General features: G+C 41.7%; 1 protein-coding gene and 1 non-coding gene across 2 annotated transcripts in view; one reads left to right on the top strand and one right to left on the bottom strand.

The window, feature by feature from the left end:
* Window positions 1-19,614, top strand: part of ZYG11B (zyg-11 family member B, cell cycle regulator) — a 99,762-nt gene that overhangs the window by 74,519 nt on the left and 5,629 nt on the right. The window contains exons 11-13 of the mRNA XM_009250261.3: window positions 11,592-11,789; window positions 11,916-11,968; window positions 14,736-14,833. Of these exons, the coding sequence (XP_009248536.1) occupies window positions 11,592-11,789; window positions 11,916-11,968; window positions 14,736-14,833 (349 nt within the window). The remainder of the gene's footprint in view (window positions 1-11,591; window positions 11,790-11,915; window positions 11,969-14,735; window positions 14,834-19,614) is intronic.
* On the bottom strand, window positions 2,725-2,829 carry LOC129056846 (U6 spliceosomal RNA). The gene has a single exon (XR_008521438.1). It is a non-coding gene; the product is annotated as a U6 spliceosomal RNA (small nuclear RNA).

Here is a 19,614-nt window from a genome sequence, read left to right as displayed (position 1 = left end):
TATCTAAGGCACGATCATTGCTAATTGAGAACTATTCCCATTACCTTGCCATGATGACTTGAAATACGGTCTGCAATGGCAATTTCTTTCTTTCTTTTTTTTTTTTTTTTTTGAGACAGGGTCTCACTTTGTTGCCCAGGCTGGAGTGCAGTGGTGTGATCACAGCTCACTGCAGCCTTGACCTCCTGCTGAGCTCAAGCGTTCCCCCAACTCAGTCTCCCTAGTAGGTGCACACTATAGGTGTGCACCACAATGCCCAGCTAATTTTTGTATTTTTTGTAGAGATGGGGTTTTGCCATGTTGCCCAGGCTGGTCTCAAACTCCTGAGCTCAAGCAATCCTCCTACCTCGGCCTCCCAAAGTGCTGGGATTATAGGCATGAGCTGCCTGGTCAGCAGTGGCAATTTTTGACAACTTCTAGGCAAATAAACAAAGAGAGAGAGAGAGAAAGAAAGAAAGTTGCTGCTATGATACTTGTAAACAATGACGTTGGAAAATAAATATTATTAAATTTAAAAAGACTATAAAAATATATCACGAGGTCAGGAGATCAAGACCATCCTGGCTAACCCGGTGAAACCCCGTCTCTACTAAAAATACAAAAAATTAGCCGGGTGTGGTGGCACGCGCCTGTAGTCCTAGCTACTCCCGAGGCTGAGGCAGGAGAATTGCTTGAACCCAGGAGGTGGAGGTTGCAGTGAGCCAAGATCACACCACTGCACTCCAGCCTGGGCAACAGAGCAAGACTCCTTCTCAAAAAAAACCCTACAACTTTATTTTTTTTAATTTATTTTATTTTTTTATTTTTGCTACTATATATATATATTGGCCCAGTGCGGTGGCTCACGCCTGTAATCCCAATACTTTAAGAGGCCTAGGTGGGCAAATCACCTGAGGTCAGGAGTTCATGAACAGCCTGGCCAACATAGTGAAACTCTACAGGTGCCTGTAATCCCGGCTACTTGGGAGGCTGAGGCAGGAGAATTGCTTGAATCTGGGAGGCGGAGGTTGCAGTGAGCTGAGACCACGCCATTGCACTCCAGCCTGGACAATGAGAGCGAAATTCCATCTCAAAAGAAAAAAAAACCACAACATATATATATATATATATATATATATATATATATATATAAAAATAAAGATTTTTGCCACATTAAAAGGAAAAATATAATACACATGTGCTTCTTTATATTTTTTGGTATTGTACAAAGTTTCACACTGAGCATGTTTTACTTTTTTAAATTTATTTTTGAGACAGAGTCTGTCATTCTGTTGCCCATTGTGCAGTGCAGTGGCACAATCACGGCTCACTGCAGCCTTGACCTGCCAGGCTCAAGCAGTCTTCTCACCTTAGCCTCCAGAGTAGCTAGGACTATAGGCATGTGCCACCACGCCCAGCTTATTTATTTATTTATTTTTATAGATTTGCAGTCTCGCCATGTTGCCCAGGCTGGTCTCAAATTCCTGGGCTCAAGCAGTCTTCCTGCCTTGGCCTCCCAAAGTGCTGGGATTACAGGCATGAGCCACCACACTTGGCCTCATGTTTCACTTTTATAATTGGTAAAACAGATCTCATTAAAAAATGTTATCAGGCTGGACACAGTGACTCATGCCTGTAAATCCCAACAATTTGGAAGGATGAGGTGAGAGAATTGCTTGAGCCTAGGAGTTTGAGACCAGCCTGGGCAACGAAGCACAACCCCATCTCTACAAAAAGTGAAATAAGAAAATTAGCTGAACATGGTAACATGTACCTGTAGTCCCAGCTAGTGGGGAGGCTCAGGCAGGAGGATCACTTGAGCCTAGGAGTTTGAGGGCTGCAGTGAACTGCGCTCATCCTACCGCACTCCAGCCTGGGTGACAGAGTGAGACCCAGTCTCTTAAAAAAAAAAAAGTCATTAACCTACAAGTGTTCTTAGATTCTGTGTTTGATAGTTAATGATTACTACTTAAAGACTGCTTATGAAGGCCGGGCATAGTGGCTTATGCCTGTAATCCCAGCACTTTGGGAGGGTGAGGCAGGCAGGTCACCTGAGGTCAGGAGTTTGAGACCAGCCTGCCCAACATAGTGAAACCCCGTGTCTATTAAAAATACAAAAGTTAGCCAGGTATGCTGGTACATGCCTATAATCCTAGCTACTCAGGAGGCTGAGGCAACGAGAATCACTTGAACCTGGGAGGTGGAGGTTGCTGTGAGCTGAGATTGCACCATTGCACTCTAGCCTGGGCAACAGGGTGAGACTGTCTCAAAAAAAAAAAACCTGCTTACAAATCACATATTTCTTAACATATTGGATATGGATTAAAGTAAGCCCTCTAGGATTTTGAGACAAAGGTAAAAGATATATGTTTTATCAACTTAATTGCTGTAGCAGGCAAAGCGCCTATGTAGCAAAAGCCATTTTATTTTATTTTTTATTTTTGAAAAAAATATTGGTCGGGTGCGGTGGCTCACGCCTGTAATCCCAGCACTTTGGGAGGCTGAGGCAGGCAGATCACCTGAGGTCAGGAGTTCGAGACCAGCCTGACCAACATGGAGAAGTCTCGTTTCTACTAAAAATACAAAATTAGCCGGGCGTGGTGGCGCATGTCTGTAATCCCAGCTACTTGAGAGGCTGAGGCAGGAGAATCACTTGAACCCGGGAGGCGGGGGTTGCTGTGAGCCAAGATCACGCCATTGCACTCCAGCCTGGGCAACAAGAGCAAAACTCTGTCTCAAAAAAAAAAAAATATGGAACACTTTGCAAATTTACATGTATCTCTGCACAGGGGCCATGCTAATCTTCACTGTACCGTTCCAATTTTAGTATGTATGCTGTCAAGTGAGCACACAAAAGCAGACCTCTGCTCTCAAGTCATTAGATTATGGGAGGCATAGATTAGTGAGTTAAAAATGTACATTGGAGCTTGTTTTCCACATGCAAGCAGTGAGGAGATGGATTTTTAGGAAAGCTGAGGACTGCCATTTAAGGAAGACCTATCTGTTGTTGTAGCCTTCGTTATATAAGGTAGAAAATGGAAAACAACCTAAATGTCCAGTAATAGAGGAATTATTAAATAAATTTCAGCATTTGATTGTTTTATTCAGGGTTAATATGATTATTTGATACAGAAGTTGGCTCAGGTCACCTGAAATGGAAAGGTGAAATTTATTTTAAATATTTGTGGGTCGGGTGCAGTGGCTCATGCCTGATATCCCAGCACTTTGGGAGGCTGAGGTGGGTGGATCACATGCGGTCAGGAGTTCAAGACCAGCCTAGCCAACATGGTGAAACCCTGTTTCCACTGAAAATACAAAAATTAGCCAGGCATGGTGGCCCGTGCCTGTCCCAGCTACTCGGAAAGCTGAGGCAGGAGAATTGCTTGAACCTGGGAGGCAGAGGCTGCAGTGAACCAAGATCGCGCCACTGCACTCCAAGCCTGGGCAACACAGCAAGACTGTCTCAAAAAACAAAAACAAAAACAAAACAAAACAACAAAAAAAAGACTTCATCTCAAAAAAAACCTATATATTTTTTTAATTTCCAAAGGAATACATATTTGTTATAACTAGTGAAACAGTGCAAAACTGTATTTAACATCCTTAAGGCTCTGTCTCCAACCTTTCATCATTTTTATCTCCATGAAGTTATTAATATTAGTATAACTTTATATGTTTCCTTCCATATTTTTGTCTATTACCTTGTGATTAAATTTTTTCAACAATTTAATTTGAGATATTTATTCTAATTTAATTCCTTATGGTCAGAGAATATGCTTTGTTTGGTTTGAGTCCTTCTGTATTTATTGAGACTTGTGAATAGCCAAGGATATGGTCTATTTTGGTAAATATTCCATGTACACTTCAGAGGAATGTGTATTGTCTTATTATTGGGTATAGTGTTCTATAAATGACAGTCAGGTCACTGATTGTTAATTAGCTTGATTAACACTAATTAATAATTAGATTGTACAGTGTCACAGCTGACACTGTACAATTCTACCACATCCTTACTAATTTTCGGCCTACCTGTTCTATCAATTATTGACAAAGGAGTTTTGAAATCTCTGACTGTAATTGTAGATGTATGTTTCTCCTTACAGTTCTATCAGCTTTTTCTTCATGTATTTTGAAACTCTATTATTAGATGTATAAACATTTAGAATTATGTCCTCCTGTTTAATGGACTCCTTTACTGTTACCAAACCACTTTCTTTACCCCTGCTAATATCCTCTACTTTGAAGTCTGCTTTGATGCTGATATAGCCATTTGTACTTTCTTTTGACTAGAATTAGCATAGTACTTCTTGTTTTATCCTTTTACTTTTAACCTATATTTATCTTTATATTTAAAATGTATTTCTTGTAGATAGCATATACCTTGCATCCTGCTATTTTATCTAGTTTGAAAATATCTGTTTTTTATTTGGGGTATTTGGATCATTTACATTTCCTGTGATTTTTAAATTTTTTTAAATAATAAAAAATAATAATTGTGTATGTGGAGTACAATGTAATTTTTTTTTTTTTTTTGAGACGGAGTCTTGCTTTGTTGTCCAGGCTAGAGTACAATGGTGTGATCTCAGCTCACTGCAACCTCCACCTCCCGGGTTCAAGCGATTCTCCTGCCTCAGCCTCCCCAGTAGCTGGGATTACAGGCGCCTGCCTCTGTGTCTGGCAAATTTTTGTATTTTTAGTAGAGATGGGGTTTTGCCATGTTGGCCAGGGTGGTCTCAAACTCCTGACCTCATGATCTGCCCACCTCAGCCTCCCGAAGTGCTGGGATTACAGGCTCACGTGAGCCACCGCGCCCGGCCTTTTTTTTTTTTAGTAGAGACTGGGTTTCACCATGTTGCCCAGGCTGATCACGAACTTCTGACCTCAAGTGATCCACCAGCCTCGGCCTCCCAAAGTGCTGGGATTACAGGTGTGAGGCACCATCCCAGCCCAATGTGATGTGATGTATGTGTTTAATCATTGTGGAATGATTAAATCAAGCTAATTAACATATCCATGACCTTACATACTTACTATTTTTTGTAGTGAGAGCATTTAAAATTTACTCTTGGCTGGGTGCAGTGGCCCACACCTATAATCCCTAAATTAATAATAACGTATTGTATAGTTCAGAATTGCTAAGAGTACTTTTTTTTTTTTTTTTTTTTTGAGACAGGGTCTCACTCTGTTACCCATGCTGGAGTGCAGTGGCATGATCTCAGCTCACTGCAGCCTTGACCTCCTGGGCTAAAGCAATTCCCCCACCTCAACTTCCTGAGTAGTTGGAACTGTAGGCGCACACCACCGTGGCCGACTGATTTTTAAATTTTTGTAGAGATGGGTTTTCGCCATGTTGCCCAGGCTGGTCTTGAACTCCTGAACTCAAGTGATCCACCCACCTTGGCCTCCCAAAGTGTTGGGATTATAGGCATGCACCACCATAGCCTGGTGTCATTTTTCTTCAACCTAAAAGACATCCTTTAACATTTCTTACAGTGTGGATCTGCTGATGATGAATTCTTCAGCTTTTGTCTGACTGAAAACATCTTTACTTAACCTTTGTTTTTGAAAGATACTTTTACCAGGTATATAATTCTAAATTGACATTACTTTAAAGATACTGATTAGCTTTTTTCTGACTTGCTTCTTTCTAATGAAAAATCTGATGTCATCATTATCTTTATACTTACGTATGTACACATTATTTTCCTCTGGCTACTTTTAAGATTTAAGATTAGTTGGCTGGACACGGTGGCTCACGCGTGGAATCCCGGCACTTTGGGAGGCCAAGGCGGGTGGATCACCTAAGGTCAGGAGTACGAGACCAGCCTGGCCAACATGGCGAAACCCCGTCTCTTCTAAAAATAACAGAAATTAGCTGGGTGTGGTGGCAGGAGCCTGTAACCCCAGCTACTCGGGAGGCTGAGACAGGAGAATCGCTTGAACCCAGGAGGCGGAGGTTGCAGTGAGCCAAGATCACGCCATTGCACTCCAGCCTGGGCAACAAGAGCAAAACTCCATCTCAAAAAAAGAAAAAAAAGATTTAAGATTAGTAACAATTTTGAATATTTGATTATATGTGTCTTGATGTAATTAACTTCATGTTTCCTATATTTGGGATTTATTGAGCTTCTCAGATATATAGGTCTATAGTTTTCATCAAGTTTGGAAAGTTTTTAGCCATTGTTGCTTTTTAAAATTTTTTTGTACAGATGGGATTTTGCTGTATTGTCCAGGCTGGTCTCAAACTCCTGGCCTCAAGTGATTCTCCCACCCTGCCCTCCCAAAGTGCTGGGCTTACAGGAGTAAGCCACTGTGACCTGCCCATTTCCCTAAAATAAATTTTGCAGCCCTTCTCCCCACATTGGAGTCCTTTGGAGACACTAATTTGCACATATTAAGCTGCTTGACATTGTCCCAAAGCTTACTGATGCTCTTTAATGTTTTTGTTCTTTTGTATTCTGTGTGTTTCAGTTTGGATAGTTTCCCTTGCTGTGCCTTCAGTTCAATAATTTTTTTCATCTGCAATATGTAATCTGCTACAATGCCATCTAGTATATTTTTTCATCTTAGACATTGTCATTTTCATCTCTCCAAGTTCAATTTAGGTGTTTTTTGTATCTTCCGTGTTACTACTTTTTGAATATATGAAATAAAATTTTAATAACTTTTAATATCCTAATCGGCTAGTTTCATTTAGTATCTATGTCAGTTCAGGGTCAATTTCAAGTGATTATTCTCCTCATTATGAGTCATGTTTTCCTGATACTTGGCATGCTTAGGTTTTAATTTACTTTTTAAAAAATTTATTATTTTTTAAATTGTGATAACGTAAAATTTACCATCTTAACCATTTTTAAGTGTGTTGTTCAGTGGTATTAAATACTTTTATAATGTTGTAGAACCATCACTACCACTCATCTCTGTAACTGTTTTCATCTTGTAAAACTGAAAGTCTGTAACCATTAAACAATACTATTCCATTTCCCCATTCTGCCGCCCCTGGTAACCACCATTCTATTTTCTGTCTCTATGATTTTAACTCCTTAACTACTTCATGTAAGTGGAATCATACAGTATTTGTCTTGTTGTAACTAGCTTACGTCACTTACAATATTGTCCTCATGGTTCATCCATGTTGTAGTGTATGTCAGAATTTCCTTCCTTTTTAAGGCTGAATAATATTTCATTGTATGTATAGACCACATTTTCCTTATCCATCCATTTATTGGACACTTAGGTTGCTTCCTTGGTTTTGCTATTGTGAATAATGCTTCTGTGAAGATGAGTGTACAAATGTCTCACCACAACCTCCGCCTCCCAGGTTGAAGCGATTCTTCTGCCTCAGCCTTCCTGAGTAGCTGGGATTATAATCCCTATAGACGTGCACCACCCAGCCTGGTTAATTTTGTATTTTTAGTAGAGACAGGGTTTCTCCATGTTGGTCAGGCTGGTCTCAAACTCCCCTCAGGTGATCTGCTTGCCTCTGCCTCTCAAAGTGCTGGGATTACAGGTGTGAGCCACCGCACCCGGCCACAAATATCTCTTTAAGACTGTACTTTGAATTTTGTGGGGTATAGTTCCAGAAATAGAATTACTGTATCGTGATAATTCTATTTTTAAATTTTGAGAAACTACCATACTGTTTTCCACAACAGCTCTACTGTTTTACATTCCCACCAACAGTGTCCAAGGGTTCCAATTTCTCCACATTCTCACCTCTTGTTATTTTCCGTTTTTTTTTTTTTTTTTTTTAATAGTAGCCATTCTAGTGGGTCTGAGATAGTATCTTGTAGTTTTTGTTTGCATTTCTCTGATGATAAGTGGTGTTGAGTATATTTGTATGGGTTTATTGGCCATTTGTAAATCTTCTTCGGAGAAATATCTATTCAGTTCCTTTGCCCATTTTTAAATTGGGTTGTTTGTGTTTTTGTTGTTGTATTTTAGGAGTTCTCTATATTCTGGATATTAATCCCTTATCAGATATATGTCTTGCAAATGTTTTCTCCCATTCTGCTTGGTAGTTTTTGATTGAATGCCAGACATTGTGAATTTTTACCTTCTTGGTTGCTGAATATTTTTGTTTTTCTATGAATATTCTTGAACTTTGTTCTGGGATGCAGTTAACTTACTTTTAAACATTTTGATCACTTTGATCACTTGCTTTTTATGATTTATTAGGAGGTTCCAGAGCAGTGGTCAGGCTATGGCTAATTATTCTCTACTACTGAAACAGTAGTAGAGTAACAGAGTCCTTCCTGAGGACTCTGCCCAGTGCCTTGTGAATGAAAGGTTTTTCCATACTGGGTGATGAGAATATGTGAGAACATGCACTATTCCTGGCCCTCTGTGAGCACTACGCACTTTTCTCTAACTCTTTAGTTGGTTCTTTTCCTGCCCTCAGTTTCCTTGTGTTCATTTTGTTATCGTTGCTCCGCTGAATAGAGTGGGACTCTACAGATGGCTGGACTCGCTTTATGTGCAAATTCTCTTTTCCCTGGTGTTCTGTCCTGTGAGTTACCATCATTTCTGCGGACTGTTCACCTCATTTCCTACTCCATTCAGTCTACTGAGCTCTGCTTCAGGTCTGTATCCCTGTGCTACAGCCTGGAAACTCTTTCAAGGCAATAGCTCACTTTGTTTTCCATCCAGTAAAGGACACTAAGAGTCACTGTCCTTTATTGCTTGTGACCAGTATCTTGAGAATTGTTTTTCCATATTTATTTGGATTTTTTAGTTGTTTCAGGCAGATGTGTAAATCTGACTGTTTTTACTCCACCTTGGCCAGAAGCAGGAGTGCTCATCAATCCTCAATTTAAAAACAAGAAATTGGCTGGGCAGGGTGGGTCACACCTGTAATCCCAACACTTTGGGAGGCCAAGGCGGGCGGATCACCTGAGGTCAGGAGTTCGAGACCAGCCTGGCCAACATGGCGAAACCCCGTCTCTACTAAAAATACAAAAATTAGCTGGCCATGGTGGTCGCTGCCTGTAATCCCAACTACTCGGAGGCTGAGGCAGGAGAATCACTTGAATCAAGGAGGCGGAGGTTGCAGTGAGCTGAGATCCCGCCATTGAGCTCCAGCCTGAGCAACAGAGCAAGGCTCCGTCTCAAAAAAAAAAAAAAAAAAAGAGAGAGAGAGAAATTTATCTTTCATATTTACTCACATTTCTCATTCTGTTCTTTTCTTACGTTTATTATCCTATAGGTGTGCTAGCAATGACTTCTCACTCATGTGTTGTTTACCTAACAAAGTTTTTTATTTTGCTTTGATTTTTTGAATGATAAATTTTTGGTTGGCTATTAAAGTCTAAGTGGACAATTTTTTTCTGTTGAATCTTTGGGTTTATAATTTTTATCACGTTTTGCAAAAATTTGGCCATTATTTCTTCAAATACCTTGTTTCATACCCTCTCTAATCTCTGCTTCTTCTATGACTTCAGTTATAAGCATGTTAGACTTCTAGACATTATCCCACAGGTCGCAGAACTCCTTTATTGGCTTTCTTCCCCAGTCTGATTTTTTCTTCTGTGCTTTGATTTGGATGGTTTCTATTTCCTTTTGTGTGTGTAAATAGAGACAGGGTCTCCCTATGTTGCCCAGGTTGGTTTTGAACTCCTGGCCTGAAGTGATCCTCCCACCTCAACCTCCTGTGCTGGGATTACAGGTGTAAACCAGCATGCCCTGCCATGGATGCTTTTTATTTCTCTGTTGTTTAGTCCACTGATTGTTTTTCCGGAAGCATCTCATCTGCTGTTAATCTCATCCAATATATTTTGCTTTTCAGATATTTAGTTTTGTTTTTTTTTTTAATTTCTATAATTTACATTTAGGTTGGCCAGGCGCGGTGGCTCACGCCTGTAATCCCAGCACTTTGGGAGGCCGAGGCGGGCGGATCACGAGGTCAGGAGATCGAGACCAACCTGGCTAACATGGTGAAACCCCGTCTCTACTAAAAATATAAAAAAATTAGCCAGGCGTGGTAGTGGGTGCCTGTAGCCCCAGCTACTCAGGAGGCTGAGGCAGGAGAATGGTGTGAACCTGGGAGGCAGAGCTTGCAGTGAGCTGAGATCGCGCCATTGCACTCCAGCCTGGGCGAGAGCGAGACTCCATCTAAAAAAAAAAAAAATTTACATTTATGTCTTTCTTACATGTTCATTTTCTCTCTTCATGTTTATGTCTGAATTATATTTATAATATTTATAATAGCTGCTTTAAGTCCTTGTCTGCTAATTCTATTATCTCTGTTATTTTTTAGTCCATTTCTATGGATTGATTTTTCTCCTGGTTATGAATCATATTTTTCTGCCCCTTTGTATGCCTGGTAATTTTTTTATTGGATGCCGGTCCTTGCGAAATGTAACTTGGTGATTGCTAGGTTTTATTATTTTTCTCTAAAGAGTCTTATACTTTGTTCTTGCATGCAGTTACTTGCAGATCAAGTTGCTCCTCTTGAAGCTTGTTTATGTGTTATTTTATTTTATTTTATTATTATTATTATTTTTTTGTGAGACAGAGTCTCACTCTGTTGCCCAGGCTGGAGTGCAGTGACATGATTTCCACTCGCTGCAGCCTCCACCTCCCAGGATCAAGCAATTCTCCTGCCTCAGCCTCCCGAGTAGCTGGGATTACAGGCACATGACACCATGCCCAGCTCATTTTTCTATTTTTTTAGTAGAGACGGGGTTTCTGCATGTTGGCCAGGCTGGTCTCGAACTCCTGACCTCAGGTGATCTGCCTGCCTCTGCCTCCCAAAGTGATGGGATTACAGGCGTGAGCCACCACGCTTGGCTGTTTTGGGTTTGTTTGTTTGTTTGTTTTGAGATGGCGTCTCACTCTGTCTCCCAGGCTGGAGTGCAGTGGTGGGATCTCAGCTCACTGTAACCTCTGCCTCCTGGGTTTAAGCAATTCTCGTGCCTCAGCCTCCCAAGTAGCTGAGATTACAGGTGTGCACCACCACACCTGGCTAATTTTTGTGGATTTAGTAGAGACGGGCTTTCTCCATGTTGGCCAGGCTTGTCTTAAACTCCCGACCTCTAAGGTATGAGCCACCACACCCAGCCCTGTTTATTTGTTTTGTTAGAGTGGTGTCTTATCAGACTTTACCCTGCGGTTCATATATAATTTAGCCCTACTACTATCAAATACTTTGCTTATTATAAGGTCTCTTGAGTCTGGCTAGCGGAAATGTGAACTACTCCTATCCCCGTGTGACTTTGGGATTTGTTCATATACTACTTTCTGGTAGTTCTTTCCCTAGCCTCCTGGAGTTTCACCCATGTCATTACTGAGCCAGAGATTTGGGGTACAGGTCATGTGTGCTCTGTCTCTGAGTGTGGAGCTTTGTCCTTTCCAGCACTCTGTTCTACAGAGTTTTTTCTGCTTGACCACCCTGAACTATGATCTCTGTTTCAACAAAACTGCTACTTTCTCTTTGGCTTCCTCTTACCTTCATTGCAGTCTGTAAACTGCCCTCATTTGAATGCTTTCTCTCAGGGAAATACTTTTCTCTCACCTTCCTGAATTGCCTGTTATCCAGGGCCTAAAAACAGTTATCTTAACCATTTACTATACATATTATATTAATTTTTATATCTTCTTTTTTTTTTTTCCAGAACAATATAGCTGAAGTACAAGAATTACATTCTGAATTAATGTGGAAAGATTTTATAGACCACATCAGTAGTCTTCTACACAGTGTGGAAGTGGAAGTCAGTTACTTTGCAGCTGGAATTATTGCCCATTTAATATCCAGAGGTGAACAAGCTTGGACATTGAGTCGTAGCCAGAGGAATTCTCTGCTGGATGATTTGGTAGGGTCATTCCATACCAACAAAAGACATTCTTAGTGGTTAAACTATCAAAGTCTCATAATGTAGTAAATAATGCAGTGCTAAATAAATATTGTAATCCCTTCTTGTGTGTCTTTTGTCTTTCAGCATTCAGCTATTTTGAAATGGCCAACTCCAGAGTGTGAGATGGTAGCATACAGGTAATTAGTATCATAATTAATAGTAAACCAGCAACCTAGTCTAGAGATCATTCCTAAGAGTCATTCCTACTAGATGCATAATTTTTCCCTCAGGCACCTCAGTATTGGTTATTTATTTATTTATTTATTTTGAGACAGAGTTTCACTCCGTCGCCACGGCTGGAGTGCAGTGGCATGATCTTGGCTCACTGCAACCTCCACCTCCCAGGTTCAAGCAATTCCCCTGCCTCAGCCTCCTGAGTAGCTGGGATTATAGGCGCCCACTAGCATGCCCGGCTAATTTTTGTATTTTTAGTAGAGATGAGGTTTCACCATGTTGGCCAGGCTGGTCTTGAACTCCTGACCTCAGGTGATCTGCCTGCCTGGGCCTCCCTAAGTGCTGAGATTACAGGCGTGAGCCACCACACCCAGCCAAAAGTATTGGCTTTAAAAGAAGCAAAGTATTTTGACTTTTTTCTACCACCTATCACTCTTCATGTTTCCTTCATTTCACATTTGTTGAAGACAAGTGCTAGGAATTTGTTCTGTGCTCTTGAAATTCAAAGATGAACAAAGACATGGTGTCTGCACACAGAATTTTATATCCTTGTGAGGGAGAGCAAATGTGGATCAGATAAAATACCGTTATGCCAAATGTCCATAGAATGTTATGAAATTAAAGGTGAAGCCCAGCAGGGTAGCACATACCTGTAGTCCTGGGAGGATCACTTGAGCCCAGGAGTTTGAGGCTGCAGTGAGCTCTGATTGCATCACTGCATTCCAGCCTGAGTGACAGAGGAAGACTCCAAATGTAAATACACACACACACACACACACACACACACACACACACACACACACACACACACACACACACACACACACACACACACACACACACACACACACACACACACACACACACACACACACACACACACACACACACACACACACACCCTTTCAGAGGAAGTGAGTTGTGACCTGAGTGTTGAAAGATAAGGAGAGGCAGGAGATTTTTAGGAAGAAAAAGCATTGTATTAATGCAGGAAGGTCTAAAATAAAATGACACATTGAAGGAATTAGAAGTAGCAGCAGATTCAGGCTGGGCATTGTGGTTCATGCCTGTAATCCCAGCACTTTGGGAGGCTGAGGCGTGTGGATCACTTCAGTCCAGGAGTTCGAGACCAGCTTGGCCAACATGTTGAAACCCCTGTCTCTACTGAAAAAACAAAGTTAGTGGGGCATGGTGGTGCATGTAGTGGGGCATGGTGGTGCACACCTGTAATTCCAGCTACTTGGGAGGCTGAGGCATGAGAATCGCTTGAACTTGGGAGGTGGAGGTTGCAGTGAGCTGAGATGGCACCACTGCACTGCAGCCTGGGTGACAGAATGAGACTCTCAAAAAAGGAATAACACCAGATTTGGTTGGGGAAACAGTTTGTAATAATTTATTAAAGTGCATTCTGGGCTTGGCATGGTGGCTCACACCTATAATCCAAACACTTTGAGAGACTGAGGTGGTAGTATCACTTGAGTTCAGGAGTTGGAGAGTAGCCTAGGCATCATAGTGAGACCTCATCTCTACTAAAAAATAAAAAAACCTGGGCATGATGGCATGCACCTGTAGTCCCACCACTTCAGAAGGCCAAGGCAGGTAGATCACTTGAGCTCAGGTGTTTGAGACCAGCCTGAGCAACATAGTGAGACCCCCGTCTCTACAAAAAATAAAAAATTAGCCAGTTGTGATGGCACATCCCTGTAGTCCAAGCTGCTTGGGAGGCTAAGGTGGGAGAATCACTTGAGCCTGGGAGGTTGAGGCTGCAATGAGTTGAGATCACCTTACTGCACTCCAGCCTGAGCAACAGAGCGAGACCCTGTCTCAAATAAATAAATAAATAATAAAAATAAATAAATAGGCCGGGCACGGTGGCTCATACCTGTAATCCCAGCACTTTGGGAGGCCAAGGCGGGTGGATCACGAGGTCAGGAGATTGAGACCATCCTGGCTAACACGGTGAAACCCTGTCTCTACTAAAAATGCAAAAAAAAATTAGCCGGGCATGGTGGCAGGCGCCTGTAGTCCCAGCTACTCGGGAGGCTGAGGCAGGAGAATGCCGTGAACCCAGGAGGCGGAGGTTGCAGTGAGCCGAGATCGCGCCACTGCACTCCAGCGTGGGCAACAGAGCAAGACTCTGTCTCAAAATAAATACATAAATAAATAAATAAATAAATAAAGTGCATACTGGATGCCTAACTCTGTTTGTAATTAGATAACTTGATAATTAAATTACTAATTACCTGAAGTATTTTCATTCAACTTTTTTTTCTGTTTGGTTCATAAATGCTGATGTTGCCAACATTTTTTTTATTTCTCCAACTTATGTTCTACCTATTTTTATTCAGACCAGTAGAAAATAGAAGGGATAATTATACATCTTTTTCATAGTGTTCTACTAGTTAGTTATCACCTGATTTCTCTATTTCTTAGTTTCCAAACCAAGGTCTACTTATCTTCAAATGTGTATCTTTAAGACTAAAAAGTGCTTTTGGAAAAATTTTTTCTCTTTTAGTACCATGTTCTAATCACCTTCCATCTTCTGTACTGAGTCATGTCTGAATGCAGTCTTCTCTGAGATGGTTAAGACAAATGAAATTCTATAGCTCATTTATATTAGTCTAAATATAATAGGATAAATTTTGAAAATAAAAAGTTTAGGAATCACTGCTTTAGGAAATTACGCTAAGTATGAGATGTAACTTTGATTCTTTTCTTTTGCACCTTTAGGTCCTTTAATCCATTTTTCCCATTACTTGGCTGTTTCACAACACCAGGAGTCCAGCTATGGGCAGTTTGGGCCATGCAACATGTCTGCAGCAAGAATCGTATGTACCAAAAAAAGAGAACTGTGTTTTTTTTCTTTAAGTGAAATTGTCATTTCCCAGGAAAGATATTTCTAAATTGTGTATTAAAGTTAATTTTAAGAACACTGACCTAAAATGTAAGGCAATCTTAGATTATAAACTTAAGGTATTCTTTTTTTTTTTTTTTTGAGACGAAGTCTCGCTCTTGTTCCCCAGGCTGGAGTACAGTGGCGCGATCTCGGCTCACTGCAACCTCTGCCTCCTGGGTTCAAGCGATTCTCCTGCCTCAGCCTCCCGAGTAGCTGAGATATCAGGCACCTGCCAGCATACCTGGCTAATTTTTGTATTTTTTTTTTTTTTTAGTAGAGACGGAGTTTCACCATGTTGGCCAGGCTGGTCTCGAATTCCTGACCTCAGGTGATCCGCCCGCCTCAGCCTCCCAAAGTGCTGGGATTACAGGCGTGAGCCACTGTGCCCGGCCAACTTAAGGTATTCTTTCAGAATGAGCATGGTGTAACTAGGCACTGAATGACAGTGGTGAATGAGACAGTGCTCTTACCTCAAGGAATTTAAAGATTAGGAGACTACAGTGAGTCCATTTGTTGAGTAAAATGTCTTAAGTAGATCCACTGTTGATGGTACATTCCGGTGCCCAGTTCTCATTCACCCAAAATTCTGTTGTTCAAGATGTCGCTCCCAGCACCCATGGTTTCTGAAGAAGCAAAGTGTTTGAATCAGGTTCTATATTATTCTTTGAAAGCTACGATGCAACTCTTATTTATTTATTTAGAGACAGGGTCTCTCTCTATCACTGGAGCTGGAGTGCAGTGGCATAGTAACAGCTCACTGCAGCCTTGTCGTCCAGGCTCAGATGATCCTCCCGCCTCAGCTTGTAGCTAGGACTACAAGTGCATGTCACCATGCCTGGCTTTTTTTTGTATTTTTTGTAGAGACGGGGTTTCACCATGTTGGCCAGGCTGGTCTCAAACTCCTAGGCTCAAGTGATCTGCCTGCCTCTTCCTTCCAAAGTGCTGGCATTACAGGCGTCAGCCATCAAGCGTGGCCTAATTATTTATTAATATAAACTCATTCCACAAATGATTTGACACAAGAAATACACAGAACCACTTTAATAGTAAAGTGTGTATATATATATACGTATATATATATGTATATACATATATATACACATACACATATATATACATACACACACACACACACATATATATATATATATATTTTTTTTTTTTTTTTTTTTTTGAGGTGGAGTCTCACTTACTTTGTCACCCAGGCTGGAGTGCAGTGGTGCGATCTCGGCTCACCACACCCTCCACCTCCCAGGTTCAAGTGATTCTCTTGCCTCAACCTCCAGAGTAGCTGGGACTACAGGCCTGCACCACCACACCTGGCTAATTTTTGTATTTTAGAGACAGGGTTTCACCATTTTGGCTGGGCTGATCTTGAACCCCTGACCTCAGGTGATCCACCGACCTCGGCCTCCCAAAGTGCTGGGCTTACAGGTGTGAGCCACTGTGCCTGGCCTATTTTTAGTTTTAATTAGAAGTAAGGAAAAATAATTTTTCAAAAATTACAGGGGCCGGGCATAATGGCTTATCCCTATAATCCCAGCATTTTCTGAAGTTGAGGTGAGTGGATCGCTTGAGCCCGGGAGTTTGAGACCAGCCTGGGCAACATGGCGAAACCTAGTTTCTATAAAAGATGTAAAAGAAATTAGCCAGGTGTTGTGGTGTGCTCCTGTAGTCCCAGCTACTTGGGAGGCTGAGGTGGGAGCATCATCTGAGCCCAGAGAGCAAGGCTGCAGTGAGCTGTGATGGCACCATGCACTCTGGCCTGGGTGACAGAGTGAGGCTCTGTCTCAAAAAGAAAAAAAAAAAAATCCTAGGATAGAGGGAAAATAGTCAAATGTAGACTTGTAGGCCATGCATAGGGATTTTTGTGGCTCTGCTGCAAGTAAAAAGCGACATGGTTCTCCATATAAGAGGGAAACATTCTATATCCTTGTCAGGGGAGACGGGGAGGGGAGAGAACTTTTTACGAGCAGTTAACTATGAATTAAATTTCTTCTATTGGACCTTAATAGGGGACATACTATAAAGGGCCTTATATAGGATATGTGAGAGTTGTTTTTACCAATATCCTTATAGCAGAAGTAGTAACATTTTGTGAGATTTTCGCTTGGGTTTTTTTTTTTTTTTTTGGAGACAGAGTCTCACTCTGTTGCCCAGGCTGGAGTGCAGTGGCACGATCTCAGCTACACCTCCCAGATTCAAGCAATTCTCCTGCCTCAGCCTCCCGAGTAACTGGGACTACAGGAATGCGCCACCATGCCCAGCTAATTTTTGTATTTTTAGTGGAGGCTGGGTTTCACTGTGTTGGCCAGGCTGGTCTCGAACTCACCCGCCTTGGCCTCTCAAAGTGCTGGGATTACAGGCATGAGCCACCGCGCCCAGCTCTTTCTCTTGTATTCTTTGATGAAAACTCACTGCACACCACAAAAAGGCAATGCAGTAAAAGCTCTTCTGTGTCAGATAGAGAAGAAGAATTCAACGAATGGGATGTGACCAAGAAAACTGTCTTGTACCCACCTGAACTCCCACCTGGAGGCTTATCCGGTCCTTCCTACTAGATTACCCAGAAGCAGAGTTGTTCACTCATAAATCAAAAACTGCCTCTTTAGCTACATTAAACTGTCTCTGCCCTAAAGTCTTTTTTTTTTTACTGTACCCACAGATTCTGAGGCCTCCCGAGTTTATTAACAGTTGATCCCATCATATTCCCAGTCTCTAATCTATAGGTTCCTTTCCTCATAACTCAAGGAATGGACCTTTCACAGCTCAGTAGGAGAAAATAAAACATAATAAGTAAATAATAGTGCATTTTCGGCTGGGCGCAGTGGCTCACGCCTGTATTCCCAGCATTTTGGGAGGCCAAGGCGGGCGGATCACAAAGTCAGGAGATCGAGACCATCCTGGCTAACATGGTGAAACCCCATCTCTACTAAAAATACAAAAAATTAGCTGGGCGTTATGGCACACATCTGTACTCTCAGCTACTAGGGAGGCTGAGGCGGGAAAATCACTTGAACTGGGAGGTGGAGGTTACAGTGAGCCAAGATCACACCACTGCACTTCAGCCTGGGTGACAGAGCGAGACTGTCTGAAAAAAAAAAAAAAATAATAATAATAATAGTGCATTTTCATACAAGTATTTATTTTTGTCACTACTTTTAGGTATTAGAGTTATTTAGGTTTTACTCTATGGAATGACAGCCCTAAATAATTTATTCTTTTATTTATTTATTTTTTTTTTTTTTTTGAGACGGAGTCTTGCTGTCGCCCAGGCTGGAGTGCAGTGGCATGATCTCGGCCTACTGCAAGTTCCGCCTCCCACTTCACACCATTCTCCTGCCTCAGCCTTCCAAGTAGCTGGGACTACAGGTGCCCGCCACCACGCCTGGCTAATTTTTTTGTATTTTTAGTAGAGACAGGGTTTCACCATGTTAGCCAGGATGGTCTCGATCTCCTGACCTCGTGATCCGCCCGCCTCGGCCTCCCAAAGTGCTAGGATTACAGGCATGAGCCACCGCGCCCAGTCCCTGAATAATTTATTCTAAAATGCACTGTAATTTGGGGAATATTAGAATATTTTGTCTCCAACTCAGATAGTTTAGGTTCCTACCTTGTGGGCTTATTTTGTTTATATTTAAATGGAATTCACTTCTGTTTGTATTGAAATGTTTTAACGTGGCTGGGTGTGGTGGCTCACACCTGTAACCCCAGCACTTTGGGAGGCTGAGGCAGGCAGATCACTTAAGGTCAGGAGTTTGAGACTGGCCTGGCCAGCCTGGTAAAACCCCAACTCTACCAAAAATACAAAAATTTAGCCAGGTGTGGTGGCTGGTGCCTATAGTCCCAGCTACCCAGGAGACTGAGGAAGGAGAATTGCTTGAACTCGGGAGGCAGAGGTTGCAGTGAGCCAAAATTGTGCCATTGGACTCCAGCCTGGGCAACACAGCAAGCTGCAGTGAGCCATGATCACACCACTGGGCATGAGCCATGATCACCCCAGCCTGGGCAACAGAATGAGACTGTCTTAAAGAAAGGCAAATAAAATATTTCAAAAATTTAAAAACTGTATGTGCAGTATGAGTGCCATTAAGTTTTTAAAAAGCATAGGAAATGTGGCCTGGCACTGTGACTCATGCCTATAATTCGAGTACTTTGGGAGGCTGAGGCGGGAGGATTGCTTGAGGGCAGGAGTTTTAGACCAGCCTAGGCAACATGGTAAAACCCCATCTCTACTAAAAATAAAAAAATTATCCAGGGGTGGTGGCATGTGCCTGTGTTTCCAGGCTGAGGCACAAGAATCGCTTGAACCCAGGAGGCGGAGGCTGCAGTGAGTTGAGATTGCGCCACTGTACTCCGGCCTGGGCAACGGGGCAAGACTCTGTCTAAAAAAAAAAAAAAAAGCATAGAAAGTGCATAAAAATATAACAACACTTACCTGTGATTTTGGGTCAAAGATAAGGTAGTTATGATTTTTTTTTTTTTTTTAATACAGATTGTATATGTCTTGAGGTTAGAAGAATCAAGCTAGCTAGCTATTTATTGATTGAATGTGTAGGCCTTGCACTGTAGACATAACATCAGTATAGAGGTTATTTATCAAGCTGTTGCATGTTAGTGATCAATGACAAAACAGCTAAAAAAAAAATGGCTCCTAGAAGTCATTTTTTTTGTGGAATAATTTTCAAGTGTTTTAAGAAAAGCTATTTCTCC

The sequence above is a fragment of the Pongo abelii genome, chromosome 1 (assembly GCF_028885655.2).
Source record: "Pongo abelii isolate AG06213 chromosome 1, NHGRI_mPonAbe1-v2.0_pri, whole genome shotgun sequence".
Classification (NCBI taxonomy): domain Eukaryota; kingdom Metazoa; phylum Chordata; class Mammalia; order Primates; family Hominidae; genus Pongo; species Pongo abelii.
Note: the sequence above shows the minus strand (reverse complement) of the source record. Positions and strands in the feature narration are given on the sequence as shown.